The 18,947-nt window shown below is 40.1% G+C and overlaps 1 protein-coding gene across 2 annotated transcripts in view; it reads right to left on the bottom strand.

Annotated features, from left to right (window-relative positions):
* LOC141107776 (uncharacterized) overlaps positions 1-18,947 on the bottom strand; it is a 99,511-nt gene that overhangs the window by 10,258 nt on the left and 70,306 nt on the right. For both annotated transcript variants that reach the window (XM_073598738.1, XM_073598737.1), the window contains exons 6-11: positions 18,737-18,931; positions 17,604-17,811; positions 9,904-10,112; positions 8,220-8,280; positions 2,574-2,749; positions 542-600 (exon numbers count right to left, since the gene is read on the bottom strand). In XM_073598738.1, the coding sequence (XP_073454839.1) occupies positions 542-600; positions 2,574-2,749; positions 8,220-8,280; positions 9,904-10,112; positions 17,604-17,811; positions 18,737-18,931 (908 nt within the window). The remainder of the gene's footprint in view (positions 1-541; positions 601-2,573; positions 2,750-8,219; positions 8,281-9,903; positions 10,113-17,603; positions 17,812-18,736; positions 18,932-18,947) is intronic.

The raw sequence follows: 18,947 nt of genomic DNA, 5'->3' as shown, positions 1-18,947 counted from the left end.
ATTTTAGTTCACCTTTTTCATTTTTTATGAAAAGCTGTACTAACCCTCTAATGCTCTTGCAGTAAATTAGAACACAGGGCAGCTGGAAAAGGCTGGATGCCCATCTGTCACTTCACAAGGGATGATGCACATGTAGGCATCTAGTGACTGATTGGGTGGTCCATGACAATACAGACAATAAAACTGGGGTGGCCCCTGTGAACCTACTGACTCAGCAGAGGCAGGAACTGTGTTGGACTTCTGCAGAGAGATCATTGCTTCCCCTAGGCGAGCAAGGAACCCACTCTACAAAAACGGGCAGAGGACAAACTTTTCAATTCTGTGGCTATGGCAGCTTTTCAGGCTGTGACTGTTTTAGAAATAAAACTAGAAATAAAACAAACTAGAAGATATTAAAAAAACACCCTTTGATTTGATGCTCTTGGAAAGCTGCTAATTTAAATTGAGAGTTCAACTGGTATTTAGGCTTTGTTGTCTCCAGAAACATGTCACACCAAAATGACATCATGAGCCATTAAACTAGAATGAAGGGTCTTCTCACCTAACATCCATGAGAATTGACACATCTTGTCTTCCAGGCTGATGCTTCCTTTTAACCTCCTGAGACAAACAGAATAGCAATTAGAAAAAAAAAAATCTACAATGGGCAAACTGGCCAGCAGTACCTGAAATCTATGCCAAGTAAATTTTATCACCGTCTTTAGATCATAATGTATCACCATTGCTAATCACACTGATCACAGTTTGCAGCATGCTCTCTGCAGACTATGTATACAATTTACCTACACACGTACAGCTATATATTTCAGCTTCTGCAGACAATGCCACTTAAATGTGTGTCCACCCAAAGCTTTTTTTTATGATTTGGATAGAGTGGGGAAGGATTGTTGCTCCTCTTTGGTTTTACTGCTATCTGAGAATCTATTATGCCCCGTACACACGATCTGGATTTTGGTCGGAAAAAGATATGATGGCTTTTCCGACGGGATTCCGCTCAAGCTTATATAAACTGGCAGTACAGCGCTAACAAAAAAAAAACTAACAAAAACGATCACAATAAAAATTGCCACCAAAAACAAATGAAAAAATGGAAAAAATGGAAACAGTCCTTAGAATCCTTCATAAAGCAAGATGATTGGAAGAGCACTAGCTGATATCCAGTGATAAGAGTGAAGAGTTGAACATGTAGGGTGAGTGATATCCGTACGTGTTACGTCCCAAAAGGGGGACGGACTTCATCAGCGGTGACGGTATGACCTTCGTCACCCGCTTTATAGATCTGGTCAGCTGATCCATCTAGCCTATGGGGATGAATGTGTACCTATCACCATAACAACCACCAGGAAACGGAATGCTGATAATCAGGAAGTTGCCAGGTGGTTGTTATGGTCCTCGCAGATACACTTCGCCTTCAATTTCCATTCATCCTAGCACTGGGGTACAGTGCGAGCTTTGTGAGTTTTATTTATCTTTTATTAAATAACATTTTGACCTATAAATCAGAGAGCACTAGATACTGTTACTTTTATTCCATGTACCTATTTCGGAGTCGATGAGGAATCCATGTCTAGCTACTTACACCGTCATTCCACTGTACATGCTGAGTGAGCTTGCTGACCTAATTACCCATATGGGAATGCTGTTTTGACCTGACTGATTGACTCAGGGGTCCACCGCATGAGGTGAGGGGCCATTTCGCTTGTTGGTGGAGGGTGTCACAGAAGTCACCGTACATGTTCAACTCTTCACACTTATCACTGGGTATCTGCTAGTGCTCTTGCAATCATCTTGCTTTATGAAGGATTCTAAGGACTGTTTCCATTTTTTCATTTGTTTTTGGTGCCAATTTTTATTGTGATTGTTTTTGTTAGTTTTTATTTGTTAGCGCTGTACTGCCTTTTTATATTGTCATAATCAGGATTTGATATTTTGACCCCCAGTATTTCAGCTGCTATTATTAGAAATTGTTGTTGCGCTGGTTGATCTCCTTCTTTACAATTCTGCTCAAGCTTGTCTTGCATACACACGGTCACACAAAAGTTTTCTGAAAATTCGACCGTCAAGAACGCAGTGACGTAAAACACTACGACGAGCCGAGAAAATGAAGTTCAATGTTTCCGAGCATGCGTCGAATTGTTTCTGAGCATGCGTGATTTTTTGCGTGTCCGAATTGCATACAGACGATCGCTTTTTTGGATAGGAACTTTTTCCGACCGAAAAAATAGAGAACCTACTCTCCATCTTTTGCTGGCTGGAATTCCGCCAGCAAAAGTCCAATGGAGCATACACACGGTCGCATTTTCCGACCAAAAGCTCACATCGGACTTTTGCTGGCGGCATTTCCGATCGTGTGTACGGGGCATTAGAGGGATATGAAGAAAGGTGTGTATAATAGTTTTTGTTCATTTGAATCTATTATTCCATAACTACAAAGGGCAGCAATGCTGGCCAACAGCAAGGTTTTGGAGACCAGAAGGGCAGAACTGCTTGCAATGCTGTAAAAAAGTATTGGAATTTGCATATTCAATAACACTGCCTATGTAACCTATAATTAATTATTAATTTCCACCTACCTTTGTCTCCTTCTTTTTCCTCCCCTGTCTTCTCCTCTGCCCAGGGATGTTGTGTTGTATGTGGTGGTCGGTCACCTGGATATTAGAGGCAATTTGTGCTCCCTGATTAGACAGAGTGCAGTCATATCTTGATGCATGCAGGAGATTATCTGTCCTGTGTCCTGAATCTGGTGTGTCTACAGGGAGAAAAATTAGAACAGATTATACATTTATTATGGTGAATTTGAGAGGTCACATTATAAAATTCTTCTTTGATTAATTATGGAGACATGGCCTCATCTATTTCTGTACACAGATAAAAGGTCACTCCTATTAAAAAAAAAAAAAACATTGAAAGGAATTGATGGATTTCAATTAGAAAAATGTAAGTATCTTGAGTGAAATTTGTGTGAATCCTGCGTGATACATTTATAAATATACTTCATATTGTGGAAGCTTTCTTATGTACATGTCTGCTTCAATATTGGATTTATACAATTTAGTTAAAAATAAATATTTAATACAGGACAAGGGATTCCCAGAGCACTATGAATTAGCTAAAGAGACAGCACAGCAGACACTGCTAGCTTTGAGGCCTCATCTGACTCATTTAGACTCAGTTGTCTGTCGAGAAAGGAGTCGCTCCTCTGAAAACAGCATCAGCTATGATAACAAAATCAGCCACGGCAAAGCTAACACGGATATATAGCTAAGCATGAGAAAAGGAAACTTGAGCTTCACCTGCAGACTCAAACGGGTACACATATTATGAATATACATTGTTATTATTATTATTGTTAACACGCAAACAGACCTCCGCTGTGTGATACAATGCCGGAGCCCTGGGAAACACCCAACACATTTGGATTCTTTTGTCATGCGACTTTCTCCCCTGTCTCCCACAATTCAGTGTTCGGTGCCAATAACCAGGCCCTCACAGCACAAACCACAAAACCTTAAAGTAAAGGACCAGTCTATCCAAAAGATACATTTTAGTTAAAGGTGGAACCTAGTGGCTGAGTGAGCCATGGGGTTTTCAGGGTCACCATGCGCATTCCAACTGACCATACAATCAATTTTAGAATTACCAAAACTTTGGAATATGAAGGCCTACCTAACCTATCCATCAATTAATTTCCAGTATAGAGTATAGTATTCCCTTGTACCACATAGTTGCTGGAAAATCTAAAGGAGATTGTACAATCAGATTGTAACTTTTGTGGTGAGCTTTTGGTGTATTTATACTCTATGAGGATCCGGCTTGGATGTGACTTCTGTTACAGTCCATGGGCAGAAGTAGCATCCAAGTCACCTCAAAGTAGTGCAGGAACCTTTCTGAAGTCGCAGCGAGTTCAGTAGTAGTAACTGGAACGGCTCTCATAGAGAAGCATGCCATTTCACATCTCCTGCGACCTGGGTCTCACAAGTCAGATCCAAAGTCGCAGGAGTGTGAACCATGCCATTCCCAAGATATCTCTGCGATAATTTCTGACTCTGCTCCTGCCCACCTTTGCATGTTCCTTATGTTGCAATCTACATACTAGAAAATATATTTTAAAACAGTACAACAGAGAGAGTGGAATATAATCATGGCTACAACATCTGTGCAAACAGAGGTCTCAGCCTGAGAGATATATAAGAAATTGACAGATAGTTTACCCCTTTATCAACCAAACCTAAAGTATCAGTTTTAAGTGGACTGATGCTTTTAGGGCTTTTTAATCACACATTAAAGCGCCTACCGCTTTGCGTTGCCAGTGCCACCTACCAGTGCACAACCAGTGCCGCCTACCAGTGCCACCTATCAGTGCCCACAGTGCCACCTATCAGTGCCACCTATAAATGTCACCAATCAGTGCTTCATCACCAGTGATGCCTATCAATGCCACCTACCAGTGCCCATCAGTGCCACCTACCAGTCCCCATCAGTTCCACCTATCAGTGCCCATCAGTGCCACCCATCAGTGCCATCCATCAGTGCCATCCATCAGAGCCCATCACTGCCGCCTAATCAGTGGCGTCTTATCAGTGCACATCAGTGCTGCCTTATCTGTGCCTATAGTGCAGCCTCATCAGCGCACATCATTGAAGGAGAAAAATTACCTGTTTGCAAAATTATGAAACATGTTTTTTTTGTTTTTTTTTCTAAATTTTCTGTCTTTTTTGTTTGTTTAGCAAAAAATAAAAACCCCAGTGGTGATTAAATACTACCAAAAGTAGTGTGAAAAAAAATGATAAAACTTTCATTTGGGTACAGTGTTGTATGACCGCGCAATTGTCATTCAAAGTGTGACAGCGCTGAAAGCTGAAAATTGGCCTAGACAGGCGGGAGGTTTAAGTGCCCAGTAAGCAAGTGGATGTGTGTTGAAGTTGAAGCAAGTGTAAACGAGCCCTAAAACCTATATACTTGATTTGCAGAGCTTTCCCACAAAAATAAGGGCTCATTTACATTTGCTTTGGCTTCAACACACATTAAAGTGCCTACCACTTCAACATGCTTTTATGATGTGTTTTTGATGCTTCAGTGGTGCTCCGATGAAGCGTCGGTGATGCTTCAATGAAGCGTCGGTGATGCTTCAATGAAGCGTCGGTGATGCTTCCGTAATGCTCTGTTGAAGCTTGATAGATGCCCTGTCCCAAAATAGTGCCAAAAGTGTCCAATCTGTCCGCCATAATGTCGCAGTCACAATAATACGACCGCGCAATTGTCAGGTAAAGCGATGCAGTGCCAAATCGGAAAAAACGCTCTGGTCTTTCGCCAGCCAAATGGTCCAGGGCTTAAGTGGTTAAGGAAGGCTTCTAACACCCAGGGACCACACTGCACCACATCGCATGCATCACAGGCCAAGTGCAATTTTAAAAATTACTAGGAGGGAGAGGGAAGGGGCATTTTTATTTCAGCAGACGAGACATGCAAAGTCTCCTGTTTAGTTTGGCAGTTTTCTTTTAAATTCCATAAAGTTCAGCCCAAAGTAATGGCGTCCCTTTGGCACAGCAGGACAAGAACACAAAGCACATAGTGCCGGTTAATTAATGTAATTGATTCACATAAAAACGATTTCCCAGATTCTACTGTAGGAAAGGAAACTCAGTCTACTGTAGGAGTCAAGACGACTCAGCCAAGATCCCCGCAGGAAGGTGAATCTGCTAAATCATCATATGTGACACCACTGAATTCTTATCCAGAATTCCGGCTTACTGTAAATCTTTGGCTGGTTCTGCAGAATCGGGAGGCTTTCCAACTCCCAGGCAGATAATATGTCCTCCTCCGAATGCAATAACAGATATAGTAAATCAACAATACTAAAAAGAGCCACTGGACCAATCTGATAATGTAATATATACATGAAAAATAGAGACTTTAAACCTGAAGTTTAGTATATATAATTCTTTGGAATACAGCATCAAACACAGCATGCCGCTGAGAGCCCAAGCTAGCTTCTCCCGCTCCCTCCCTCAGCCCGGTGCTCTAGTGAGCACTGGAGGGGCAGAGCAGAGAGCCGGTGACTGACAGTCACCGTTCTCTAATTGGTGAAGACCGAGAACTGAGCCATCAGTGGTCATGTGAGTACTCAGTTCTTTGAGACGGCAAGGGACAGCTGCAGTCATAGAGGTGAGAAGGTATTAATGTTTTTGGTTTCCCACACTGCTCCTTTAACAGAAGCCGCTGTTGCTCAAAAAAGTTGCACTGCTCGCCTGTCCTCCCTGCCATTCATCAAATCTCACAATGCATTATAATCTGTGAATGGAGAGGAACTAAATGATAGCATCTCCCCTGCCCTTCAACATATTGTGATGCATTGTGTGATAGTAGTAAGATAAGTGCTGTGAAAGGTGGAGAGGGCAGGCAACAGTGCAACTTTGGTGAGTAGCAGAAGCTTCTGTTAACCTTCATAGCATCAAAAGGCAGCCGCTCATGGCAGTATCTGGAGGCTGTGAAGGAGGCACTGAAGGGAGTTTTTTTTTATTAGAAGAAGCTGCCTGCAGATAATGGTATACACATCAATGTGTCGGGTGCCACATACCAAATAAAAAAAAAAAAGAAAGAAAAAAAACAAAACAAAAGCTTTAAAAGGTTTGTTCCCCTTTTCCATTAAATACATTATGCAGTCAAGGGTCCCAAAGGGGTTTCAAAAACCCTTTGCAGCTTTGAAGTATAAGTTGAATTTCCATACCTGTAGGCAATTTGGGTCCCCCCTGAAGCATGGATGACAAATTTCTACAGGAAGCTGTGCCCTGTCCTGTTGCTAGGGCGCTTTAACTGTTAGGCGTTCGCCCCCAGCATACCAGAAGTGAAAGTCCTCCTCGTTCAAACCTCCACGCATATGCAGTGCGCTCTCTGGATATCCCTTTCTCAGAGCATCATTGAGCTCATTCGCTGCTATGAGAGAGAGATGCTGGGGCGAGCATCCAATGTTTAGACCGTTGAAGCTGCCACCAACCAGGCTTACCCAATACTGAGGATACCATAAAATATATTTTCCTGTACAAATGATGCTTACCCTCTACCACCAACTGAGACTCTTTCTTAGCCATGACCATCTAAAAACAATAGGTAGCTTAGGGGGCAGAGCCAAACTCGTCTTTTACCATAAAAGTTGAGATTTGTACATAAACTTCAGCTCCCTATAGGGAGTGGCGCTGTGTTAGAACAAAGGGTGTGGCTGTAAAATTAACAAGTGCTCTAGTGTGTGATATAATCGCTTCTTAGAAGTGAAGAAATATGTTATAATATGAAACTCCCAAAAATCAATGTATCCATATATATGTAATTAATGAAAAATCCTTATTTAGTGATAAAGGGAATTTTCAACTATGTGTGCAAGCAGTAACACAAATTTTAAATCATCACCATTATATAACATATATAAATCTACTAATTAGTAAATATAAAGTGACAAGTGCCAAGTGGTGCTGTGTATAAAAACTGTGGTTTATCAAACCATTGTGCATTAATGTGCAAAAAACATTTAAAAATAGTAAATCATTAATAATGTGTAAAATCCGCAACTATGTATCGAACAAAATCCCATATACTGTTTGTTGCAACAAACAGTATATGGGATTTTGTTCGATACATAGTTGCGGATTTTACACATTATTAATGATTTACTATTTTTAAATGTTTTATATATGTTATAAATGTTTATATATGTTATATAATGGTGATGATTTAAAATTTGTGTTACTGCTTGCACACATAGTTGAAAATTCCCTTTATCACTAAATAAGGATTTTTCACTAATTACATATATATGGATACATTGATTTTTGGGAGTTTCATATTATAACATATTTCTTCACTTCTAAGAAGCGATTATATCACACACTAGAGCACTTGTTAATTTTACAGCCACACCCTTTGTTCTAACACAGCGCCACTCCCTATACTTTGATTTTTAGTTTTTTGGGGATCACTTAGGTGTCCCCTTCTTACATAGGGGGGCTGCAGGTGTAAAATAGTCTGAAAGCGCGGATCTGTTGATATATTTATAATTCAGCTCCCTATATTTCTAGATCATACTTCATTTATGCATTTTTCAGCAGGTTCTCAGTGTTTGTAGGCCAGATTTATGTCAGATTTACTTTAAACCATGCAGATTAACTACTGTCGTGCATTTTATAATCTGTTTAATGCTAATATGATGGGTTTTTCGTGACTCTTACCACAATAGGAGGCAACTTCTAACTGTCCTGATTCCAAACTTGGCAGATCATTGCACAGAACCTACAAAGGTTAAGATACCATAATATATATTTAGGAGACTATAGAAATACAGTACAAACAAATATGCATAAAGTATAAGGACAAAGGCTCACAATGACAGGTACATAGGCAGTCTGTAGAACAGAAAGGATACACAGTGAGGTGTGCCATATGGCATAAAAAGTAAAACATTTGAGGGTTGCAGTAGGCAAGCTACATGTGTGCTCAATATGTGAAACTGAAAAAAGATTGTTTTTGCTGTCTTTTTGTCTTTTCTACTCACATGATGTGACACTATTTCTAACAAGATTCTGAAAATGTGGATGTTAGTTAAAATAAAATAAAAATATCATAGAGAGTACTAAATTGTTCTTGTGGCAAGATCAACAGATGTTTTTTGCACTTGCTGAAAATGTTCTCTGCGAAAAGAAATCTAATTCAGCCACCATGTCTTTGTAAATTGCAATATATTAAAGTTTTGTTCTTGGGTTTAGTTCTGCTTTAAACATATGTCTATCTCTGTATTAAAACTGTGATTTCCTTTCCTTGTTGTAAACAACTAACCTATTGTAACCATTATGTAATAGAGTCGTGTCCAGTGGCGTATCCAGGGTATGACACATATGGCAAGTGCCATGGGCGCCATGTGAAGGGGGCGCTCGTAGTTAGCTCTTCTTCCCAGGGCCGAATTATAGATTCTACACACAAGTACCAGTCGGCCGCCAGCCGCTACATTGCCTTGCAGTCTCGCCAGACAGCTAAATTATAGGCCCAAGAAACTGAGTCGGCCCGCGGCAGTGGGCGCTACATACATTGCCTTGCAGAGAACGCTGCGCTGCATAGTCTCTGTACTAGTGCGCTGAGGCTGAGCGCGCTCCTCCCCTTGATGTCCCGGGCGGCATGACGTCATCCAGAGGCCGGCCCAAGAGGCTGGTGGGAAAGAAGTGTGGGTGGCGCAAGGAGGAGGAAGCACCGAACAAGTAAGCTCTGCCTCTGCATGGGGATGAATGTCATTTTTGAATGAATATAATTTCCCAAAGAAAATTTTAATCAAAATGAAAATTAAAAATGAAAAGGAAATTTGTTCATTCAAGGTCATTTTTCCATCCTGCTCTTTTGAGTTTTCCAGTCGAAAACGAGCCTTGAGAAAATTGAACAAACATTCTTAAAACAAAAAAATGTAAACACAATTCTACTAGTGTATGGCCACATTAAAAAAATAATTTATTATTAACTGTATGCAGGAAATATAAGAGAAGCGTGGAGGCAACTTTTAAAAGGTGGAAAGGTGGGTGATTGTACTGCCTTTCTTTCTACTTTAATTTTAATTGCTTATCTTTATTAAAACTATTTATGGGAGTGACTCCATGTGAGTTTTTCTTTTTATTACATCTGGCAGTAATGTACATTTTTAAAGTTTTTACTACATTTCCTAAGTGTCGCTTCTGCTAATTTGGTCACTCAAGGAATAATTCAAAGAGAAGTTTGGCAGTTCTAGGCCAAGATTACAGCCAGTGCAAAGAGCAAGCTAGGTAATAAGTGCAGAGATAAGGATGTAGAAAAAACAACAGAAACTGAGGTACAGATAAGAAGTTGTCAAATAAGATAAGGAAAGGGCATAAAGAGAAAATAATCGGTATTTACTCGGTTATCTATTGTTTGAACTTGGATGTCAATCTTAGGTCTTCCAAATCCCTCTGAGATAATAGTGCCTCCGGGAACAATGAAGGCAGGTAAATCTTCTTCCATTGGCAACAGGTCCTCTTGGCTCCTGTGTTTGGAATTAGTGACCCCAGAGTCAGTACTGATGCTACTCTCAGAGCATTTAGGCCTCCGTGGTAATTTACGTGGGGCTGTCGGAGTTAAGAATAAAAATATATGTTAGCCACCATAGACAGATTAATTGACCAATAAACATATGTAGAATATCTGCGCTACCTGAAAATGACACACTAAAATAGAGTTAAAAGAAGCAGCCAGCATAATTTGCTGATTCACAAATAAAAAAGCATAAAAAGTCCACATGCAGCACTTAAATAATTGTTGAACAGTCTATTAGGTGAAAGGAAGAGATGAAGTCTCTTCAACCCACCAGTGAATATTCATTCATCTATCTCGGTATTTAAAGACTTGGTGGTGCAAGACATTGAGAAATTAAAGATTAAAAAGGATAGGAATAACCGAAGGTTTAGCGAGGGGTAGGAATCTTTGAAAAGCAGAGAGGACATTAATGTCCATCCTGCTGATAAAGGTGGTGGGATTGCTGTGTTAGATAAAATGGCTTATGTGGATGAAATGAACAGAATTCTTTCTGATGTCGATACCTACATACCTCTACACAACGATCTCACCACCAAATACAAAAAGGAACTTGCTAAAATTATAGATTCAAATTTTAGGGATAACATACTTACCTAAAAAGGGAAGGCCTTTTTGATACCAATGGCACACAGAGTACCGGTTATTTATTGCCTTTCCAAAGTCCATAAAAATCCAGCTAATCCACCGTGGAGGCCCATAGTTAGTGGTTTGGACTCTGTCACTTCAGGAATTGGGAAGTATATTGACGGTTTTCTACAGCCCCTAGTCTCACAGACTCCGTCATTTTTAAGGGACTCTGCTCAAGCGATTCAACTACTGAGTGGGATGGAGTGGAAAGATAGCTACATTATGGCTACGGTTGATGTTGCCTCTCTCTACACTATTATATCACATCAGGATGGATTTGAGGCAGTAGATATGTTCCTGAAAAGGGATAACAAACTTCTGTCCACCCAGAGAGATTTTTTTTGTTGATCCTACTCAAGTTTGCCATGTCTCATAATTATGTTTGGTGGCTCCTTCTATTTACAAAATAGGGGAGTCGCAATGGGCACTAAGTTCGCCCCAAGCATGGCAAACCTATGTACAAATGGCCCGACCCCTAGAGGCCTAATGGTGACCTCCAGAGTAAGGGAAAGCTGATATCCTTCAATTGTAGAGTGGGTTACCAGGCATGGCGGGTGTGATGCAAGAAGAAATGATGGGTGCCAGTCACTTTTTGAATGCAAACAAGAGATTTATTGTCTCCTAACAGAGCTGTGGGAGAGAGGGTTAGGGCCAGGACACCCTTGAGTAGATGCAATAATAATTGGCAGAGTCCGAGACTTCTATAGGTAGACAGCTATACAGTGGAAGGCCTCCAGCCGGATAACACTTCTGTATAGGTAGGACCTCTGTCTCTTATGGCAACTAATCTTGCAACAGTCACTAAAGGTAGTTGTACATAACTCTTGGTAACACAGAACAGTCCTTTACTTACTTTATCTCACAGTATCCCACTGTAGATCTTCACTCACTGAGCTCCCAGTCTCTCACTAGACTTCCTGATCCCAGTCGTCACTGGATCCCCTGAGCTCTTCCCCAGCTTTTCCTCTGTATACTCCACAAGCGTCACCCCCGCTATCCTGCTGGGTCCCTGGCTTGGCACTCGCTGAAGCTTTTCCACGGCTGGTGAGAAGACTGCTCTGGTACTTGCTCAAGCTTACTCACAGTAGTCTCCGGTAGTAAGATGGATGGTCCCTTAGTGGCAACAGCTTCCCTTCTACCTCTGACCACAACTGGTTCCCCATTTGGCGGAACCTCCATTACTTGGTCGGACTCCAATCCTATAGTCCCAACCCTATGCTGCTTCTCCCACGCCTGTATAGGCCTCAGGCAGCCTAGCAGCCAGGTGTCCCCGGGATAGGCCTCAGGCTTCCAGCCTAGCAGCCCCGGACAACACAACACATGTCCACCCAGACAGCCGTCCAGGTGGCACAGAACCCCGATCACCTGACTCCACTCAAATAAAAAGGCTCTCCCAGCAGGCCAAGGGACTAAAGAAACCCCTGCCAATTGGCGGAGACACCCCATCCATTTATTAACTGACCTTGCTAAGCCCCTGTCACTCTAATGTCACCAGCCACAGTGCCACCTAGTGACAAAAGAGAAAGGTGCAGAAATTCCAGAATTAGAGAGGAATCAGTTGATCTGATTCCTCTCTAAATAACAATTAACCAGGACAATTACCAACGGGCAAACTAAATTTGTTAGCAACCCAGTCTAAACACCACGGTGCTACATCTGTTTATGGCTAAGTGGGAGGATGTCATCTATACCAACAGGAGGCCAGAATTGGTCCTCTGGGGGAGGTACTGTACATAGATGACGTCCTCCTCTTATGGGATGGTGACATGAGCTCATTGGAGATGTTCATGGAGCAGCTTAATGCCAACTCTTTGGGTATCTCCTTGCAATAGGAGGTTAGCCAAACTAAAATCCATTTTCTAGATCTTAGTATTGAGATCAGAGAGGGCTCTCTAGTTACTTCCACGTACTTAAAAAATACTGATCGGAATGGCTATATAGGACAGGGGAGTTGTCATCAACCCACGTGATTAAAATCAGTCCCTACCAGCTAATTCATCAGTTTGATGGCGGAATTGTACCAATAAAGTTGAATTTTTGGAACAAGCTACTATTCTTAGATCAAGATTTGTAGATAAGGGGTACAGAACTGAAGAACTGGATGTGATCAGATTAGAAGTGGGAAATATGGATAGGGCTGTCATTTTGTATGGTACAGGGAAGCCTAAAACAGTAAAAAAAAATCATATTTTTTCTTTTGTCACCACCTACTCCCACCAATATTATGATATTAAAAAACCATGTCCAAACATTGGGGGGTATTGAAAAATTATAGATTTTTGGGTCCAATCCTTCCCAATCACCCACAGGTCAGTTTCAGGGGAGTGCCACCCCTGAAGATTTATGTTGCACCAAACATCTTGGATGCCCCTAATAGAGTTTCCTTATTCCAAAGATTAAAAGGCTATTTCCCATGCCGTAAATGTGCCAAATGTAGTTTAAATAAAATTCACGACAGAAAGATTTGCCAATTTAGAGCTTAGGATTTATGACATCAATACCTTTATAATGTGCATGTCTCAAAGCGTAGTGTTTTGTTAATTTGTCCTTGCGGCCTACAATATGTCAGCCGCACCATTAGAGCCATGAATGTTAGGGTCAAGGATTATTTGGATTGTTACAACAAAAATCCAGCGGGGACTACCTTCATTGCTATTGACAGATTTACCCCACATTGGAGGGGAAGTTTTGTTAGACGAGAGATTTCGCGAATGGAGGCACGCTGGATTTATGATTGAAAATGTTATGTTCCTTTTGGTTTAAAGGTAGATTGGGACATGAATTGTTTTATTAACAATTGCTAATTTTGTTGTTTAACATTTTACACCATTTTAAAAATTTATATTCTGTTTTATTCTTGTTTAACCACTTGCCGACCAGCCGCCGTCATTATACTGTGGCAGGTTGGCTCTATTGCGTGAATCGCCATAGCAATCGCCATAGCTGTACATCGATTCATGTGGTACAGTCGACGCCCGCGGCGCTAAGCTGAAGCTCGTGACCAGCGGCCGCAATGTCCGCCGGCTACCCGCGATGACTCCAGAGAGGGCCAGAACGAGGATCTGTCAATTTAAACAAACAGATCCCCGTTCTGACAGGGGAGTAGAGAGATTGTCTGTTCCTAGTGATCAGGAACAGCGATCTCTCTCCTCCTCCAGTCAGTACACTCCCCCCACAGTTAGAAACACCTCCCAGGGAACACATTTAACCCCTTGATCACCACTAGTGTTAACCTGTTAACCCCTTCCCTGCCAGTGTCATTTATACAGTAATTGGTGCATTTTTATAGTACTGACCGCTGTATAAATGTCACTGGTCCCAAAAAAGTGTCAAAAGTGTCCAATCTGTCTGCTGCAATGCCGCAGTCCCGCTAAAAATCGTTGATCACCGCCATTACTAGTAAAAAAAAAAAAATGCCACAAATCTATTCACTATCTTGTAGACACTATAACTTTTGCGCAAACCAATCAATATAGGCTTATTGCTGTTCTTGTTACCAAAAATATGTAGGAGAATACATATTGGCCTAAACTAAGGGAGAATTTTTTGGGGGGGATATTTATTATAGCAAAAAAAAAAAAAAAAATTGTTTATCAAAATTGGCGATCGTTTTTTTGTTTATAGTGCAAAAAATAAAAACCGCAGAGGTGATCAAATACCACCAAAAGAAAGCTCTATTTGTGGGGAAAAAAGGACATCAATTTTGTTCGGGTACAAGGTTGCACGACTGCGCAATTGTCAGTTAAAGCGACACAGTGCCATATCGCAAAAAATGGCCTGGTCATTAAGGGGGTAAATCCTTCCGGACCTCAAGTACTTAATTATGCTTTTAATAGTTTGAAACAGATCTGTAAATATACAATGCACCCACTAGATAGGGGGGTTTTTGTATGTTGGATGTTCTCCTTTAGATTTGATTTCAAATTATATATATGGTATTATTTTTTTAGTTAATAGTATACATATATATATATACAGATTTATATAACTATTCAACTTTTCATATTTATACATCTTGTAATAATATCTTTTGGATATGTAAAATTCGTATGGCCATTTTTGGTGGTATCCACGGATCTAATTGGTCCTTTGCTATCCACGCTCTAGATATGAATTTTACTGTTTGCTATCTACGCTCTGGATGTGTTTTGACTCCTATTTCTGGCCTGTGAGACGCAATGATGGAAACGTTGTGCGCTTCAAGCGTCTATTTCCGGTTGACGCGATATCCGGAATTAACGTAAACAGGCGTGCTTGTGTCAGAAGGCCATGCCTCTAATTGGATGAAGCACGTTAGGCAGACCCTACGAGACACAAGTACGCTCTGAGCCACGGCGTTACTTGATATTAACAAATGATCGTTTTTATCTACCTTTCTGTAAGTACAACCTTTAATAAATTGTCTGATATTCTCCAACAGGCTTCACTATGTGGTGCTTTTTTCATTTGCTGGTAATACCAGTTTCATGATTGGGGGAATGTTATGAGCCCATTTGGATATCGGATGTACTAGCTGAATTTGTTTTGGAAGAGGTGATTGATGTCATTCTGTCCTGCGATGCTGCCACAGCACACATCTATCCATTGAGCCTTGGATGTTGGAGTTGCTGATAGATCCTGTTAAATGCTCTTATATATTCCCTTTCTGGTAAGGAGATTTATTTGGCACTGTGGTGTGGTATGCTTTAAATTAAATGTCACACTTAAGCAGGTTCGGGGACTTCATCTCTTCCTTTCACCTAATAGACTGTTCAACAATTATTTTAGCGCCACATGTGGACTTTTTAAGATTAATTGGCCAGCTTTAGGCTGGCCATATCACGCGGGTTGAACATAAAAAAATAAATATGAGCCGATTCTCCCATCCACACATTCGAAGTCTAACTCCGACTGAGCTGTTTGCCACTGCAGAGCCTTTCCCGCCATCAGAATACAATGATCAGTGTTGTCAGCTATAGCCAGGGTCACTGATCATGTGGGAAAGGCCCGACAGGCTGCTTGTACACGGGTTGATTGATAGACAAAGTTGTGTACAATCAGTTAGCCCAAACATGGATTGGAATTCGGCTAGTCCTTGCTGCACGAGCAGAATTTCGATCCATGTATGGCCGGCTTTAGGTTTGGCTAGATAGGGAGTTTACTAAAACAGGTTTCTTATTAGGGATGAGCAAAAATGACAGATTTTGCAGATATTTCCATTATTTCAATGAAAATTCACCATTTTATTAACATGCATTGGATTTATAGTGGTAAAATTACAGTAGTTTAAGGTGGGTTTTAATGATGCAATGAACTTTAAAGTGAGTCTTTTTTTGCTGTGTGTATTTTATAGTTTGATATATTTTTCACGCTAAGAAAAAATATGTAAAAATATCAACAACAAATTGTAAAATGATAATACACAACAACATTTGTTTTTTCCTTTCTGTAAATGTATTTGTTATTGGGTGTTTTTAACATATATGCTACAGAAACAATAAGGGAAACAATACATGTTTTTCCTTTTTGTGTATTTTATTGTTTTTGGGTGTTTTTACTGTAAAAGAAATTGTACATTCTGTATAAAACTGTGTTCTACTTTTTATGCTTTGCCTATGTATTGCACACGGCACTAATAAGATGTTTTGATTACATGTTTGCATTCTTCAAGTCCTGCTTAGAAATTAGCCTGCCTATTTTAAGCCCCTTTTTACCATAAAAGTACAATTGCAATAATAATGTGATATCTACGTAATCATGTGTGTAAACAATTTGAACAGAACAGTTATTAGGAAAGATCCTGAGTGTTACTTTTGTGTCTGTTCCCTACTGCAGTAGTTATTATTAATTTGGAACCACTAATCAATATGAGGTTAGGAGTGGCCTAGCTATAAAATGACCAGAATAGTTGGTGAGCCAGCAAGGAGGGTATTTGCAGGTGACCCTAAAAATCCAAAACAAGGAGCTTGAGAAGATCTTGGAATTTCTGATATTCACCTGGCTGAGGTAAGCTCTTTGCTTAAATTTCATAGAAAAAATACAAATACAGTCTTGTGTTCTGTCTCTTTAAATTCTTTGCTACTTTTTTACTTTTCCCCCACTATTTAAAAAAAAACAAAAAAAAAAACGGAAATACCAAAAAACACACGATAAAAGGTATATAATGTTTAAATATGTTTCCACTTGTTTTTCTTTTTGTTTTTTGGGGTTTTTTTTTAGGTTTTTGCATGCACCATTTGCTTAGAATAACTAAAATAAATAACCCTATCAACTAACACTATCATAAGAAAAAAGGAATCACATGGCTTATTCTGAGTTAGAGGCCAATTTCAAATACATTTTTATCAAAGATGAAATCAGTTATTTTGCTGAAGTCAAGTTTGCTGAAATTTGCTGCTCATCCCTAGTTTTTATCTCTGCCATGGACTTCAACAGTAAAGCCTGCCCGCGATCCGGAATGCCATGGTGTGAATGGAGCCTTGCTGCTGATCAATGAATTCTGACAATAGAGAATCCTGCAGTCAGAATACAATGTCTTGCTAGGGAGGTATTCCTCCATCAACCTCACTTGTATGGATGGAGGAATCTGTTGCAAACCATCTATAGTCAGCTTAAGATCTATACACCTAAGTTCCCAACTCCGTTTCCCATTGTCCTTTCTAAAAGTTCTTACACTCAATATTAGATTTTCATTTTACCTTATAGGGAATACTGCAGAAAAAGGACAATGGGTGGTGTGATGGGTCAGAACGTTTAATTCTGGCAGGAAAATCTATATTCCAAAGCTAGTGGATAATTCAACCAAACGGTGTCTTCTAAAACTGAAAGATCAGTCTGGGGTGGAATAACCCTATTATAAATGTATACACAATGTATTTAAAGAAGATAAAATGCCAGGCAAATGAATAATCACTTACTAGATTTTGAGATTCCATCAAGAGACCCTGAGCTACCAACATCCCCTGTTGGGTCCCATTCTAGATCAATAGCAAAGCGTGCTTTGGCAGGGGGAAGAATAGGTGGACAATGAACTGCCTCATCTTCAAAGTCAAGGTCCAAGAACACATCAGATGACCCAGATGATACATGTTCAAAGCCACTGTCGAGAACGTCATCTTCAAAGACCTTCAAGGAAAATGTGAAAATGATCATTGTTATGTGATCAATGGTTAATTGGTATGAAAGGATGTAAGATTTCTATAATTATTTCAGTAGGTAAAAACATGTAGTAGCATGAAAAAAAATGTAATATGACTTACACAAATGTATTAAAAAAGTAAGGCCAATTAACGCATTTGAAGAAGATACACAGAAACAACTGACCTATGGCAACTTCGACAGTGACAGACTGAAACTAAACATATCTTAAATAACTTTGTCTCCTGTAAATTAGTTACATAACATTAGTGTGATTTAAAAAAAGAGAAACTTCTACTCCTGAACAACTCTTTGTTTGTTGGCTTGTCTGTCTTTTAGATCAATACACATGAAAAGAAAATTGGAAGAAAATTTCCCTAAGAGGAACGATCAGTCGATTATCTGTTTGTTAGTATAGTGCTTTCAACAGCCGATTCCAAGTCTTCAAATGAAAAAAAAAAAAAACGAAGGGGCAAGCTAGAACATTTTTACCATGAGTTAACATAATGTCTGATTTTTGTTCAGTGTGTACAGTAATGGTGTACTTCACTCATAACCAGTTTGTTAAAAAAAAAAAAAGTGTGCATGGGGTCCATTTATCTGTTAGAGTTGCTGCACTCCCAAGATGACCTGGTAAAATCATCATGACTGAGCAACAAGCACCAAAATTAGAAAGTTAGAAATGATATTACCTGCAAGGTTATGCCATTAGTCCAACCACTTTATTGTTATCATTATGGTACTTGTGGACATACAATGTTAATTGCACTATCCAACTTACTTCAGCCAGTCATTTTAGGTGCGAGCTGTGCAATAGATCTATGGGCTTTAAGTGGTCCACATTCTTATAATGTCTGAACTGTCAGTCTGGTTCCTCCCACTATAAAAGTGTAAGCATATACAGTATACATACCAGCTTGGTGCTTACAAGCCGTTTCTGCAGTCGAGAGAGACGGATGAATATCTCCTGGCAGTAGGAGCCCAGCTCCGTCATCTCCTCCTCTAAGGCCATCGCATCTTGCGGATCAGTTTCATACATGAGCTGATCTCCACGCTCTAAGAGAACCTCTACACGCTTCATGTTATTCCACACATCTTCCTGGAAGGCCTGATACAAAAATAGT

The sequence above is a fragment of the Aquarana catesbeiana genome, linkage group LG09 (genome assembly GCF_042186555.1).
Source record: "Aquarana catesbeiana isolate 2022-GZ linkage group LG09, ASM4218655v1, whole genome shotgun sequence".
NCBI lineage: Eukaryota > Metazoa > Chordata > Amphibia > Anura > Ranidae > Aquarana > Aquarana catesbeiana.
The sequence above is the reverse complement of the archived record's forward strand: the minus strand, read 5'-3'. Positions and strand labels throughout refer to the sequence as shown.